Source organism: Gobio gobio (genome assembly GCF_949357685.1).
Source record: "Gobio gobio genome assembly, chromosome: 21".
In the NCBI taxonomy this organism is placed as follows: domain Eukaryota; kingdom Metazoa; phylum Chordata; class Actinopteri; order Cypriniformes; family Gobionidae; genus Gobio; species Gobio gobio.
Window position 1 is genome coordinate 6,599,149 of NC_137117.1, and position 13,855 is coordinate 6,613,003.

The window sequence follows — 13,855 nt, forward strand, 5'->3', positions numbered from 1 at the left end:
ACTGAACCAAAAAAAGACCCAAGTCATTATGATGAAGTGTTTTCCATTCATCATAGAGTTTTACATTGAGCACATCAGTGTTCAACTGGTTCTTATAAATGTCTATACATATGATGGTTTGTGTGTGTCCTTTGAAAACAAAATACCATTTTGAGAAGAAATAACATTGTTTTGAATGTAAAGTTGCATTTTGCAGGAGAATTGAGGGGTTTGCCCATTGTGTGTGTGTTTTTGGATTTGTGTGTAGAGTTCTGAGAATATGAGGCATGCAAAATGTGTGTTAACAATCGAGAAAAACTGTATAGTAAAATGACTCTAGTAAATACTATAGTGTTGTTGAACCATACTATAGTAAAGATACTACAGTACATTGTAGTATAGTATTTACTACATACTTTGTTAATTTACTGTAGTATATTTACTATAGTACGGTTCAAAAACACTATAGTATTTACTAGAGTCATTTTACTGTAATTTTACTATAATATACTATAGTATTTTTTCATGTTGGTCTGTAGTGAGAAGCAGGTGTTTTTGTTGCTCTTGTTCGCTTATATCCCTCTATGGTACGCAATACGATATCAATGAGGGAAAACATTTTGTGGTGTTTTTCCTGCTTAAAATTTGACACTATAACAATATCAATGTTTGACGACTCCAATCTTTCGGATAATCCAATCTAATATGACCCCTGACCTGTAAAGTTGTCTGAATCATGGGGGTGCTGCATCATTTTTGTTCATTTACATTGATTCAATTCATTTATTTGTAGTAAACACTTTAAGTGGCCCATTTAAAAGTATTATGTACAGGTTGAATTATGTTTTTAAAACCCAGAACTCTCTTTGTGACATGCTGGATCAAATATAGGTATATCTGAAATAAATAGTTAGGGCTGCCCCTGACTAAAGGTTTTTCTTTTTCTTTTTTTCTAGTAGTTCACTCAGGCCTTGTCCCAAATGGCACACTTCATGTGCACTTTCGGTCTTGTGGAGACCGCAGGGTGTCCCATTTGTCATTTCACTAAGTGGACTTAGTAGACCGCGAGGGTTTAGGGTGCCATTTTGGAACAGGGTTTCAGTGGCGTAAAGTGTCGTAAAGGGAGCACGGAAGACGGCAGGCGTGTGTGCGGAGCGCAGCACATGGTCAGTGTTTTGGTCAGATAGACTAGCATGACTGTGGTGAACATGTTTCCTGTGATGGACAACAGCAGTGGAGCAGATGATGACCGGAGAGGAGTTAAGCGCAAGATCGCTTTGGCCAGGTCAGTGTAAATACGCACAGTTTACGGCAACTCTCAGTGACTGTGTTTGTTTACATCTGTGTTTCTGCTGGTGTTGTCGTGTGTAGAGTTAAAACCACTGTATATTTAACGCTTCACCGTTTACTAACACACTACTGTAAGCACATGTGTTCCGTGTATCTCGTGTGTCGATCATCTGACAGATTTAAAACACACATTCGCTCATTTAAATATCGACTAAACTCATTTGTTGTTGAAAATGAGTAAAATCCTCTTGTGTTTGTGTCTCGACTTCTTCAGTTGTGATGTTTGTGAGACTGAAGAGGCCAAATACAGATGCCCCAGCTGCATGAAACACACCTGCAGGTGAGACACACACACTCTCTCTCACACACACACACACACACACACACACACACACACACACACACACACACACACACACACACACACACACTCACACACTCATGTTTGTTTTTGTGAAATGTGAGGACATTCCATAGGCGTAATGGTTTTTATACCGTACAAACCGTATTTTCTATCCCCTTACACTGCCCCTGCCCCTAAACCTACACACACACACACACACACACACACACACACACACACACACACACACACACACACACACACACACACACACACACACACACACACACACACACACACACACACTGCCCCTAAACCTACCCATCACAGGAGACATTCTGCATTTTTACATTTTCATAAAAACATCACTTAGTCTGATTTATAAGATGTTTTCTTTGTGGGGACATTTTGTGACATCAAAATAAAATGTGTGTGTGTGTGTGTGTGTGTGTGTGTGTGTGTTCTCGTGTAGTTTGGCTTGTGTCAAGCAGCACAAGATGGCGTCTGGATGCTGTGGTGTCCGGGACAAGACGGCGTTTGTGCCTCTCTCTGACTTTAATGAACTGAACCTGCTGAGCGGTGAGGATCTGTGTTTACTGAAGCCCTGATGGTGAACGCTGATGAGTGTGTGAGGATTGACGGAGTCTCTGGTGTAGATTACAGGTTTCTGGAGGACACCGCTCGCCTGAGACAGCAGTCCAACAGAGACGCCGTCCTGCTCAGCAGCCGCAGACACCCCAAAGAGGTCAGTCTGTCCATTATGAAAGCACAAAGCTGCGATTTTAATGAAATAAATAAATGCCCAGTGATCAGGAGGAAACGCTGCTCCGTCTGAAAGCACTGCGAGTTTGAGCAACACGTGTCAAACATCTTCACAAACTAGTTATGCGAAGCGTTCATTAACCTGTTGTCCAACCAAATACAATGTTTAACCCTCTGGTGCTCTTCTGACCGGAACATTTTCTGTTTTGAAATGTTAAACATTACAGCTTCATCAGAATGATATGAAACTTGGTGACTTTTCTAGCATTATTTATGTAAACACAACAAAAAAATTGGGGTCATGATTCGAGGATGCTAATTGGTCGTAAAAAAAAAGTAGCGTTCATTGTCTTCGGTCATAGGAAATGAATGGGAAATCAGCAAAAACACAAAAATTCTCTGAATATTTGTGTGTACAATCTACAAATCGACCACAATGCTAAAACAAGTACACAGCAGTGAAGGGGTGACACTCTAAAACATCACAAGTGTGATATTGACTCCACACACACACACACACGCCTATGAAAAACTGAACCTATGAACCACATTTTGAATTTTTAAAAATCACAGCTTCATCAGAATGAAATGAAACTTGGTGACTTTTCTAGCATTAGGAATGTAAACACAAAAATAAAATTGCGGTCATGATTCGAGCATGCTAATTGGTCGTAAAAAAAATACTCCCTCTTGAGCTTCGGTTAAAAATGACCACCATAGGAAATGAATGGGAAATCTGCAAAAACACAAATTCACAGAAAAAAATCTATATTTCTAACAAACAAACAAATCTAAAACTTTATAATAAATAGTCTTTGAGATTTTTTTAATACATATTCAAATCCATCAACAAAAAAAAAATCATTAAAGGAACTGTATGTAAGAAATGTATTTCAATTAATCATAAAATGGCCCTGATATGTCACTAGACATTAAGAAATCATGTTAATTTCAAATACTTATATCACTGACAACGGTTGTCCGGCCAAGATATTGTCATTTTAAAAGTGAAGTTGCAGCCCTCAACTGATGTTGATGTTGACATGTTGTGTTTTGCCCCTCCACCCTCCACCTGTCGACCAATCACGAAGTCAGTAGTGTTTCTGCATTCGGTTTGCCAGCTCTGCTCTAGTTAACACAGATGCAGCTACACACTTTTTGGATAAACAATGTCTAACTTTACGAAACCTAAACGACCTCGTTATGAATCAGAAAAACGTCGTGACAGTGTCCGAAATAAAACCAGGATTTGTATAAGATGCCTTTGAAAGATGGAGACGGCTGAAAACGGAGAATAATTTGAAGACTGATGCCAACGTTGCTAATTTTCTCCTGGACAGGTAAGGTTCATCTATTTTTGGCTAACTTGTACTTAATGTAAATGGACATTTCAAATATCCATGACAGTCGAACAAAGTTATGCATGTTCGTGCAAAGTAACGTTAGGTTAGCGCAGATGGAGGAGGTGGGTCATTGAATTGAAAAGGTAACGTTAAGGAATTGTTTGGTAGATAAAAACGGCGAGTCGTCATTGCTAACATTAGTAATGCATTATCAGAGCCCGTTTCTCTGTCATTATGCTGGGACGCTGAGGAAAACAACATTAGCACGCCTATTATGGCAATGTGAAAACATATTTGAGACAGTAGCCTAACGTTACCTCGGTAAAAATGATTCCTCATTCGTTCTTCGCATATATAGTGGACAAAACATGCTGCAAGTTGTATTTTTTCATGTGGGAATGTAGTGTCACATACGAGCGTTCATATTTACGATTATATTTGGCTAATCGCCATTAGTAAATTTTTGCGATTCATAATTACTTCACAAAACATCGCTCTTGAAGCATAAACATAATTAACAGAAAGAAAAAAAACGTACTGTGTACGACTCGTCACTTGCCATTGAAAGCTCCTAGCAGCCTATGTTCCTGCTGGATCCTGCAGCCTATCTGGCAACCTCGAGTCAGGGGGAGGGGGATACACCGCTCTACAGTCATTTGAAAGTGATTGCAGTACCAGTTTTGGCCACAGTCCTACATACAGCTCCTTTAAATGTGTTCAAAAGAGAACTAGTGAACTCAAGCCTCTCCATAGAGACCTCTAGTGGTTACACACATGGTTGCATGATTTCTTAAATAATTCCAAAAGAGGCGCTAATCTGCCTTCAAAAAAAAATATTTTGAAGGCCTAGTCTCTATTTTAACCTGAAATACTGCAATAATTAAAAAAAAATAATTTAGATTACAAAATTTTTTTGGTATAAATTTCAATGGCAAAAATAGACCATAATTATTGAATAATATTAAAAAATACCATAAAATCATCTCAAAATACAAAATTAAAAAGAAAAAATATTTATGAAGAAAAATAAATTGCATTGGTTTTACTGGGGTGGAGGAAGTTACATTTTTAGGTGTCCGGTCACTAATGACTGGGAAGACGACCAGTGCAACCCCTAAACCAAGAGCACCAGAGGGGTAATAACAGCACTAGGTAACTTTTCAACCTTTATAATATATTTTCAAACCTCTTGTGATGATACATTGACTTACAATAGGTTGAATGACACGTCTGCCATAGCCTGACGGGGTCTGTATCGTTTTTAATCGTACTTTTAAACTTCGGGTTTCGGGTAGTAACTAGGGCTGTCAAAATTGCTCAAAAATGACGTTCAAATATTCCCTCTAAAAAAAGCACGAATATTCGAACTATTCGAACATCTGGTTGATGTTATTGGCATTACGTCAATAACAGGACAAATGAATACAAAGACACATAACTACTTATATAGGTAGTCTATTTAAGTTTAAACATATTTGACAACGTATTACCTACACAAAAACAAGTAAATCAACTAATGGCTAAAGACCGCAGACCTCACTCTCTCTCGCCCTCTCGCTCTCTGCGCATAACGGTTTAAATGAACAAACACATTTTGAGGCTGATCAAGAGTTTTGTGCAAGCAATTTAAGGTTGCGACTCTTGTCCCAAATATAGCAGGCTTCACTCAGTGATTGAAACAATTATTAATATAAGTTTTACAGCATATTATTGAACGCTCCGAGCGAGCTGTGCTGTGGTAAACATGGAACTTTTCCTTGACATGAAACGGTAAATAATCAAACCAGTGGAAGCAGTGCATTTATCCTTTATTCATGCAATATCTCTTCAGTCAGTACCTCGGTTCCACTGCTTGACAGAACTCCTGAAGCCGCCCCATCCACGACACTGATCGCTCTCATGTCCTTACAAATGAACAAAATTAATTTCTCCGTTATGGACTCTTGTCGTGTTGCAGACAGAGAAGCTTGTGGCGGCGATGCAAAGTAAGGCTGGTCCAGTTTGCACATACAAATTAGTTGCTTATATTTACAAAACGAGCCTACAAAAGCATAAAAAAGCCCGTTTAATAAAGAAAAGTTCACGAAACTAAGTGAAAACTCACTAAAGTGTTTAGTGAAATTAGGAAACATTTAGATATCATAAATTGAGTTGTATAAGTTAACGTTACATTTCTACATACATTTTGTTCTCATGTCACAAGTAATATCAAGGTTTATTTTGATCTGTTTTACATGACTCTTTTGTAGTGTGGTTTTCGGTGAAGTGTACTAAAATAAATATCGTCACCTGTGTACATTAGCCCACTTCTTCTCGACGCTTTTCCTGATAGTTTATAGAACAATTACTCCGAGTCGCCATCTGTCCTTTCAAAGAAAAGCACAACAGCGAGCGCGTATAAACACGTCGTCCGTTTGGGGAGGAGCGCGCGCAGTCAGCGGAGGAGACAGGCCAAAGTACACAAGGCTTCAGGCGCGCTAGTGCGCCTACTCGCAAACCAGACAGCCACGCCTCTACTACCCCGGGCGTTTTTTCCCCACATTTTTTATGTATTCGAATATTAATTTTCACCTTCGAAATTCGTTGTTTAAAAACTATTCGAATATATATTCGAATTTAGAATATTCGTTGACAGCCCTAGTAGTAACCCGAGAAAAAAAAGAACTACAAAATTTGACTGCTTTACGGCCTATAAGTCACTTCCACCACCACCCCCACTTCCTTAAATTCGGACGTGCGAGCCCAACTATCGTTTGTTTGCTGGATGTTATAGTCATGGCCAAAGCAGCACAGAAAAATAAGAAAGCAAAGGTTTTGTCGGAGGAAAGCAAAAAGAGGAAAGGAGAAAGTGATGGGATTAAAGGCAGGAGGATCAACATTGGTCAGCGTTTGCTGGTTGGCGTGAGCTGGAGGAGGAGGGGCTTCATTCTTGCAAGTAAATACATAAGACGTACAAAATCATATTTTAGGATACCTAACATGTCTGTGATATTGGTTTATTTGTCTTGCCTCAAGCTATAATGCAAATCGATTTTTCAAATTTGCAGATTCATCTAGGGTAGCTTGATGTTATAATATTGACGATATATGGTTATTTCCTACCACTCAAACATTGAATTGAAGTATCATATAGATTCTGTAAAACAAGAACCAATAGACTAGGCTACTATAATGACGCTGGCTTGTAAACGTGAGCATCGCGATCATTTGGCGTTTGAAAAAAATAAAACCCATGAAATGATATTCATATGACATGCTGAAACATATGCCACTGTACCTGGGATGAAGACATTTCACACGCGACGCAAGCAGAACACCTGCATGTGAACTCCTGCAGTGTTCAGGGCTATCGTAGTTGTCATGTCAACAAATGCATGTGCGATGCATCCCCTGATATAAGATGATAAGAGTTTACGACAGTAGTAGAGGACAATACTGTTTCCCAACTGTAGGGGGACCCGAGAGCAAAACCTACCTAGTGCTGCTTTAACTCGCTTCATATAGTCAGTCGAGCTGATGTGGCTTCTTATCACAGAATGTCAATCAGCACTGAATACTTTATTATTATGAAAATACCCGAGAAAGCTTGAAGAACTCAAATGCACCATATCTTGTCGCAGTCGTGTGTTTATTATCTTCATGTTTAATCAGTCAAAGCGTTTCTATCTTGGTTTTATTCAGCTACAGCGCGAGCTTCACATTAGGGATTTCATGAAAACAAATGATTACTTCTCTGGTGCAAATGTGCTGTTTCTGCTCGAGGGCGCCCTCTGGCCTCCAGTATGAATTACACTTTTGGGTAGAAAATAAGAAAAATAAAACTTCTCTAAATAAATTTATATGACTATCCATATGTTTTTCTTCAAAGTACAGGAGTTTTAATCCCCACAGTGGATGCATAAGAGGCTCATATTTCAAATTAAAGACATAGACTTGATATCACAGATAAAAAGCACAGATTTGTATAATAATAATTGTTTTTTACAATAAATCCTTAGACCTTTCTAATGATTTTTAGTCATAGGCTGTCTGCATGCTAACAGGTAACACATAATTTTTAGTTTTCTGTAAAATATAAATATTATTATTATTATACTGTTATATTTATTCTTAAATGCGCTATTTTATTTTTTTAATAATGAATGTTATTGTAATAGTAATATTTCTTATTTTTATTTAGCAATAATAATAATCATTATTATTATTATTAGTCACATTAATATACAAACAAAATGTTATATACACACTTTTCATTTGTAAAAATAATAATAATCGCATTTTAAATCGCCATTCTCAATTTTAACCAGAATAATTGCAATTAGATATTTCCCCCAAATCGTGCAGCCACAGTCTGAAGCATGTGCCTAAACACACACCAAATTCATTGGCAGACGTCACACACACGTCTAGGGCTGGGTATTGAGTTTGATACTCTTTAGGCGCCGCCCGAATTGCCTCGATAGTATCGTAAAAGGTCTTATCGTTACTTTATGGTTCGTTTACACCGGACGCGAATGATGCGATTTGCTTGAGTGATTTACATGTTAAGTCAATGCAAAGACGCGAATAGACATTCTGCGGTGCGATTCGCGTGAATTGAGTGTTTGACGCGTATGCCGCGAATCGCCTGAGTTGAAAAATCTGAACTTTGGCGGATATTCACGCCGCGTTAACCAATCAGGAGCTTGCTCTAGTAGTGACAGCAATGAGGAGATAATCTGTATGTTATGCTGCGCTCCAGGCAGGTTTTTGAGCCCGTAAATTACATCTTCAAACCACGAGTCACGACTTCGTAGCGTTCCAGGCAAAGTCACGTCAAACTGCCTGAGCGCAAGGAATCGTAAGATGTAAACAAAGCATTGCGGACCGTATGAGGCTTATGCTAAATTCACAATAATTTCTATCACCAAAGGTGCTTACTTGCTTATTTGAGAAGATAAACGGCGCATACGGCAAGAGAAGCTGTTATACCTTTTATTTAACATTAAAAAGGTATAATAAGCTATACATGAAATAAAGTAAACAATTCAGTCAAACATTCAAAGTCAGCGCTAGTCAGCTGTTACGGTAACGTAAAGTTATAGCCTTAAAATAAAAAAGTAATGAAACTTCACTTTTCCCTCAGCCTAAACGATTTGCCAGGAAACAAATTATAGATCCATGAAGCGAGTAAACTCAAAATGTTCAAGCGTCCAACTTCATGCAAATAGCGCGAATTATTCACGTAATTTGCGTCCGGTGTGAACGCTACATAAGGGGTTAATCGTGTCAACGTCGGTGAGCCAAAAAGCACACAGTGGTGGAAAACACATTAGGCGGTGTAAACTTAGGCATTTACGGCGGTTACGCCCAGGGGTGCGGCTCGCACGTGAAACTGCAGTGTGTAACCCCGTCATTTCACAACATCTGCCTCGACCAAATGCGTCCCGGGGATGAATTTTAAATGGGCCACAGCGTGTTTATTAAAATGTATTATATGTGGCCCGCCACGCATAATTTACAAATCCTGCAGTTTCACGATGTCAGGTGGCAGTACTCGATTTTAGGCCAGAGAAACATTAACCCACCAAAAGCGGAACGAAACAGCGCTACAACTCGCGAGCTCTGACTCTGAACAAATGTGTTTACTTGCCAAGTGTCTCGATCACATGACCACTAAACAGCCAATGAGAAGCGTTCGAGTTCGCCGTAGAGGTCTCCGTTACGAGCTGCGAATCTCTCTGTGATTTAATTTAGTTTAAAGCCAGTTAAACAGCACTGACGTAATCAACAACACTACCGATCCGGTTAAAATACTTTTCAAACAACAATTCACCATCATTTATCATGTTTACTATGATAACACTACCTTTAACCGTGGTAATTTGCCAGAAATGTAGGTTAATATCTAATTTTATTTAATTTTTAATGTATTAAATGAGTAATAAAGGCCAAATTACAGACTATTTTTGTCATAAACTTGCAGTTTTGTGCATTTGTATCTATATAGTACCATAAAGCCATTCTAGATATAGAAATAATATTTTTTACTTTTTACCCTGTGCGCACTGCAAAAAAATGCTCTTATTTAGTATCTTTGTCTTGTTTCTAGTCTAAATATCTAATAATTCTTAAATCAAGATGTATTTAGTAGATCATTTAAATGACAAGATATTTTGTTTTGTTTTCTGGAAAATAAAATGAAATTGAAGTGAGTTTTTGCTTAAACAAAATTATCAAACAGAAACCAGATTATTTTTCTGACCCCATTGGCAGATAATTTTGCGTGTATTAAGCAAAAACGCACTTCATTTGATTTTTTTCCCCCCTCAGAAATCAAGAAAAAATATTACATGTCATGATTTAAGAATGTTTAGATATTTGGACTGGAGAAAAGACAGAAATACAAAGTAAGAAAAGCAGTGTGATGACTCAATAGAGCACTCGTTCATTTAAATAAGAATAGAGTTCAAACTCACTAATAATATTTACATTTCACCCATTAAAACTTTTTGGATGATGAACGTTTTACAGATATTGTTGTATTAAATGTACATCTGTGTCCCATCTCAAGCTACTGTCAGCTCAAGCTTTTGTCAAATCTGTCATGTTTCCAAGAACAAAACTAGAGATAGAGATAGAGATAGAGATAGAGATAGAGATAGAGATAGAGATAGAGATAGAGATAGAGATAGAGATAGAGATATATGTGTATATATATATATATATATAATAATAAAGGAGCCGGCCCCCGGTGTGTCCACAACATGGAATCTGGCCCCCTTTTAAAAAAGTTTGGACACTTCTGCCATGGCGGAAACACCAAGTTCCACCTCAAATAGGGACTCACTTTTTTCTCTCTCTCTTTTAAGAGCATGTGGATGATCAGGAAGGCAAAAGCAGTCAAAGTCACCCTGAAGCTTCTCCCCAAAATGTTCAGCAAACACCGGGAGAACCGCACCGTCTTCAGAAGCGCGTGAGTAATGGGTGGAATGTGTGATGGTACCTTTTTTCTGTACTTTAGGGATGTTTACATCAATAACTGCAGAAACTGTAAGTCATTTATAGAAGTGTTATTGACATTATGCCGGAGTCTGTGATGTTTGTTTACTGTAATATTTACTAGTAAATAGTAGGCTACTAGCTACTTAATTTAACTCATAAAAACAACAATGTTATTATTTTTTCTTTTTAATTTAATTTCTATGAAAATTATGTGTTGTGTATTTTCTGGTAATCAAATGAAGACAAAAGACATTTATTTATCTTTTAATTTAATAACAGACTTTTTTTGTTAAACAAAGTGTTGCACAACTGAGCTTTATACGGTTAAAATTAAATGTTTAAACTTACAAAATTATGTTTTGGTCATTTATTATTATTATTATTATTATTATTATTATTATTATTATTATTACATTGAGACGTATCTAAATACTACTGTTCAACAGTGATGTGTTTGTCAAGTTAACCAAACTTTTATTTTGACGGGTTGCCGTGTGTGTGTGTGTGTGTGTGTGTGTTAGTGATGTGGTTTGTGGTTATATCAACCGATTGGACGTGCCAAGTAATACAAAAAAAGCATTCCAATGAATTGCGGGTGGATGAGAGATAAATCATTGTGTTTGTTTGATAAAGACATTTTGCGAGCCCTGTGGACGAATCATTCCGGTTTGTGTGTGTGTTTATAAATATTATATTTAGCTAGCTACTGTTATGTTGTAATGCTTACTATTTGAAACAACCCAATAAATTTGTAAAACCGCTTACATTTGGGTATTTAAGATGGGTTGGAGGTTATCCTAACTTTAAGAAGTTATTTAAGAGGATTTTAAAGAACATTCTTTTCGTGAATATGAATACTTCTTAAATTTTATCTTAAGAACCATTATAAGCAAAAAAGATAAGAACATTCTTAAGAAAAGTTAAGAAAGACGAATCTTACGACGAACGAAAAGTTAAGGGAACGACGTTGTTGTGGCCTGTGTGCCGAAAGACTGAATTACAGGCCGATTGAAAGATTACTTCTTCATTATGATGTTTCTGAAGGTAAAAACCACGCAAAAGTCATGAGTTGACCTCGGACAACAGTATCAAAAAATGAAAAAAGCCAGTTCATGACCCCTTTTTAAACAAGCCTGACTCAAAATGGGGCATCTCAGGGCTCCAGACGGCGACTAAATGGTGGCATTTTGCAACCTTTTTTCCTGCTGGAATTTGGTTGGAGGTCACACTAGTGCCCGACTGATAAGAGCTGCCATTTCTGTTACATCGCAAGCTCACACACGGGCCGATCTCGATCACGCCACACCATTACTGAACAGTGCTGGAGATCCAGTGAGAGAGAGTTTGAGTTCACCTCAGTGTTAATAACATCGCTACTGCGAGACCTAGAGGAAGCGTTCGGTGTTATAAACCACAGATCTCAGATCAGAGCTGACACAGAGACCAGGAGAAACATCTGAAACATTCAGTCCACAAATCATAAACACTCACCATGGACTTAATGTAGGAACACCCCATGGTATTGTGGAAGAAATAGTCAAATTACATTTTTACATTATTCATCTCAGGGTTTGTACAACCTTCTGAGAGTGAAATTCAAGCACTTTTCAAGTGTTTCACACTTTTTCCAGCACTTCAAAGCTCTAAATATTATCCAATTTTAATATTATTTTTAGTGTGATGATTTGTAAAACTAAAAGTTTAAAGATGCTGGTCACTTTATGGCAAAAAAACCCAAACAAAACTCCACTATAACCAGTAGGTGGCGGCATAGGAGCACTTATTTGACTTATTAGACATTTCCAGTCCTTAATATATGGAAAGAAGTAGAAACTTTTCTTCAAATAGTGACTGGATTACACAGAAAACAAGTAAAGAGTGCTCCTTTTAGTTCAGTGTGATGCTATAGAAGAATAATAGTACTTTTAATAAGAGTGGAATATTACAATTTTAGGTTTTTGCACATTACTACTGTTAAAGGATTAGTTCACTTTTAAATAAACTTTTGCTGATAATTTACTCACCCTCATGTCATCCAAGATGTCCAGGTCTCTCTTTCTGCAGTCGAAAAGAAATGAAGGTTTTGGATGAAAACAGTCCAGGGGTTTCTCCATATAATGGACTTCAATGGGCTCCAAACGGGTCAAGGTCCAAATGACAGTTTCAGTGCAGCTTCAAAGGGCTTTAAACGACCCCAGACGATGAATAAGGGTCTTATCTAGCGAAACTATCAGTTTCTGTGAGAAACCCAGCAGTATTTATGCTATTATTTTACCTCTTATCAGACGAACATGATCATCTCTGAGCTCAGCCATAACTTCCGCTAAGTGAGGTCAAAATACGTATACGTAGATGCCTCATTAGCGACTGCACGGATCAATAGAATGAGGCATCTACGATCAATACATCTATGACCATGCTCGTATTTTGATCTCACTTAGCGGAAGTTATGGCTGAGCTCAGAGATGATCACGCTCGTCTGATAAGAGGTAAAATAATAGCATAAATACTGCTGGGTTTCTCACAGAAACTGATGGTTTCGCTAGATAAGACCCTTATTCATCGTCTGGTATCGTTTAAAGCCCTTTGAAGCTGCACTGAAACTGTCATTTGGACCTTGAACCGTTTGGAGCCCATTGAAGTCCATTATATGGAGAACAATCCTGGAATGTTTTCATCAAAAACCTTAATTTCTGTTCAACTTTAGAAAGAAAGACATGGACATCTTGGATGACATGGGGGTGAGGAAATTATCAGCAAAAATTTATTTAAAAGTGAACTAATCCTTTAATAAAAGTACATTTTTTTCTGCATAACAATTCAAGCTCAGCGCTTCACTGTTAAATTTCCAATAAACAAACATGGACTATTATTAGTAACTGCACTTATTAATAAAACAATGCAAAACAATAGTACATTTTATGATTAAATTAACCATATGATAATTTTTCCTCCAGCGCTGGTGCCACTGCTCTCAGATGATAGTCTGGAGCCCTGAATTACCAAAGTATTATTAGTAGGGCTGTCAAAAGATTAATCGCGATTTAATCGCATCCAAAATAAAAGTTTGTGTTTACATAATATATGTGTGTGTACGCTGTTAATTATTATTTATATATAAATACACACACATTCATGTATATATTTAAGAAAT

At 37.5% G+C, this 13,855-nt stretch overlaps 1 protein-coding gene across 2 annotated transcripts in view; it reads left to right on the forward strand.

Moving 5' to 3' along the window:
* Positions 1-1,079: 1,079 nt before the first annotated feature.
* znhit6 (zinc finger HIT-type containing 6) overlaps positions 1,080-13,855 on the forward strand; it is a 51,719-nt gene continuing 38,943 nt past the window's right edge. For both annotated transcript variants that reach the window (XM_079801806.1, XM_079801807.1), the window contains exons 1-5: positions 1,080-1,264; positions 1,544-1,609; positions 2,085-2,191; positions 2,269-2,357; positions 10,569-10,672. In XM_079801806.1, coding sequence (XP_079657932.1) covers positions 1,173-1,264; positions 1,544-1,609; positions 2,085-2,191; positions 2,269-2,357; positions 10,569-10,672 — 458 coding nt within the window. In that variant the 5' untranslated portion in view covers positions 1,080-1,172. The remainder of the gene's footprint in view (positions 1,265-1,543; positions 1,610-2,084; positions 2,192-2,268; positions 2,358-10,568; positions 10,673-13,855) is intronic.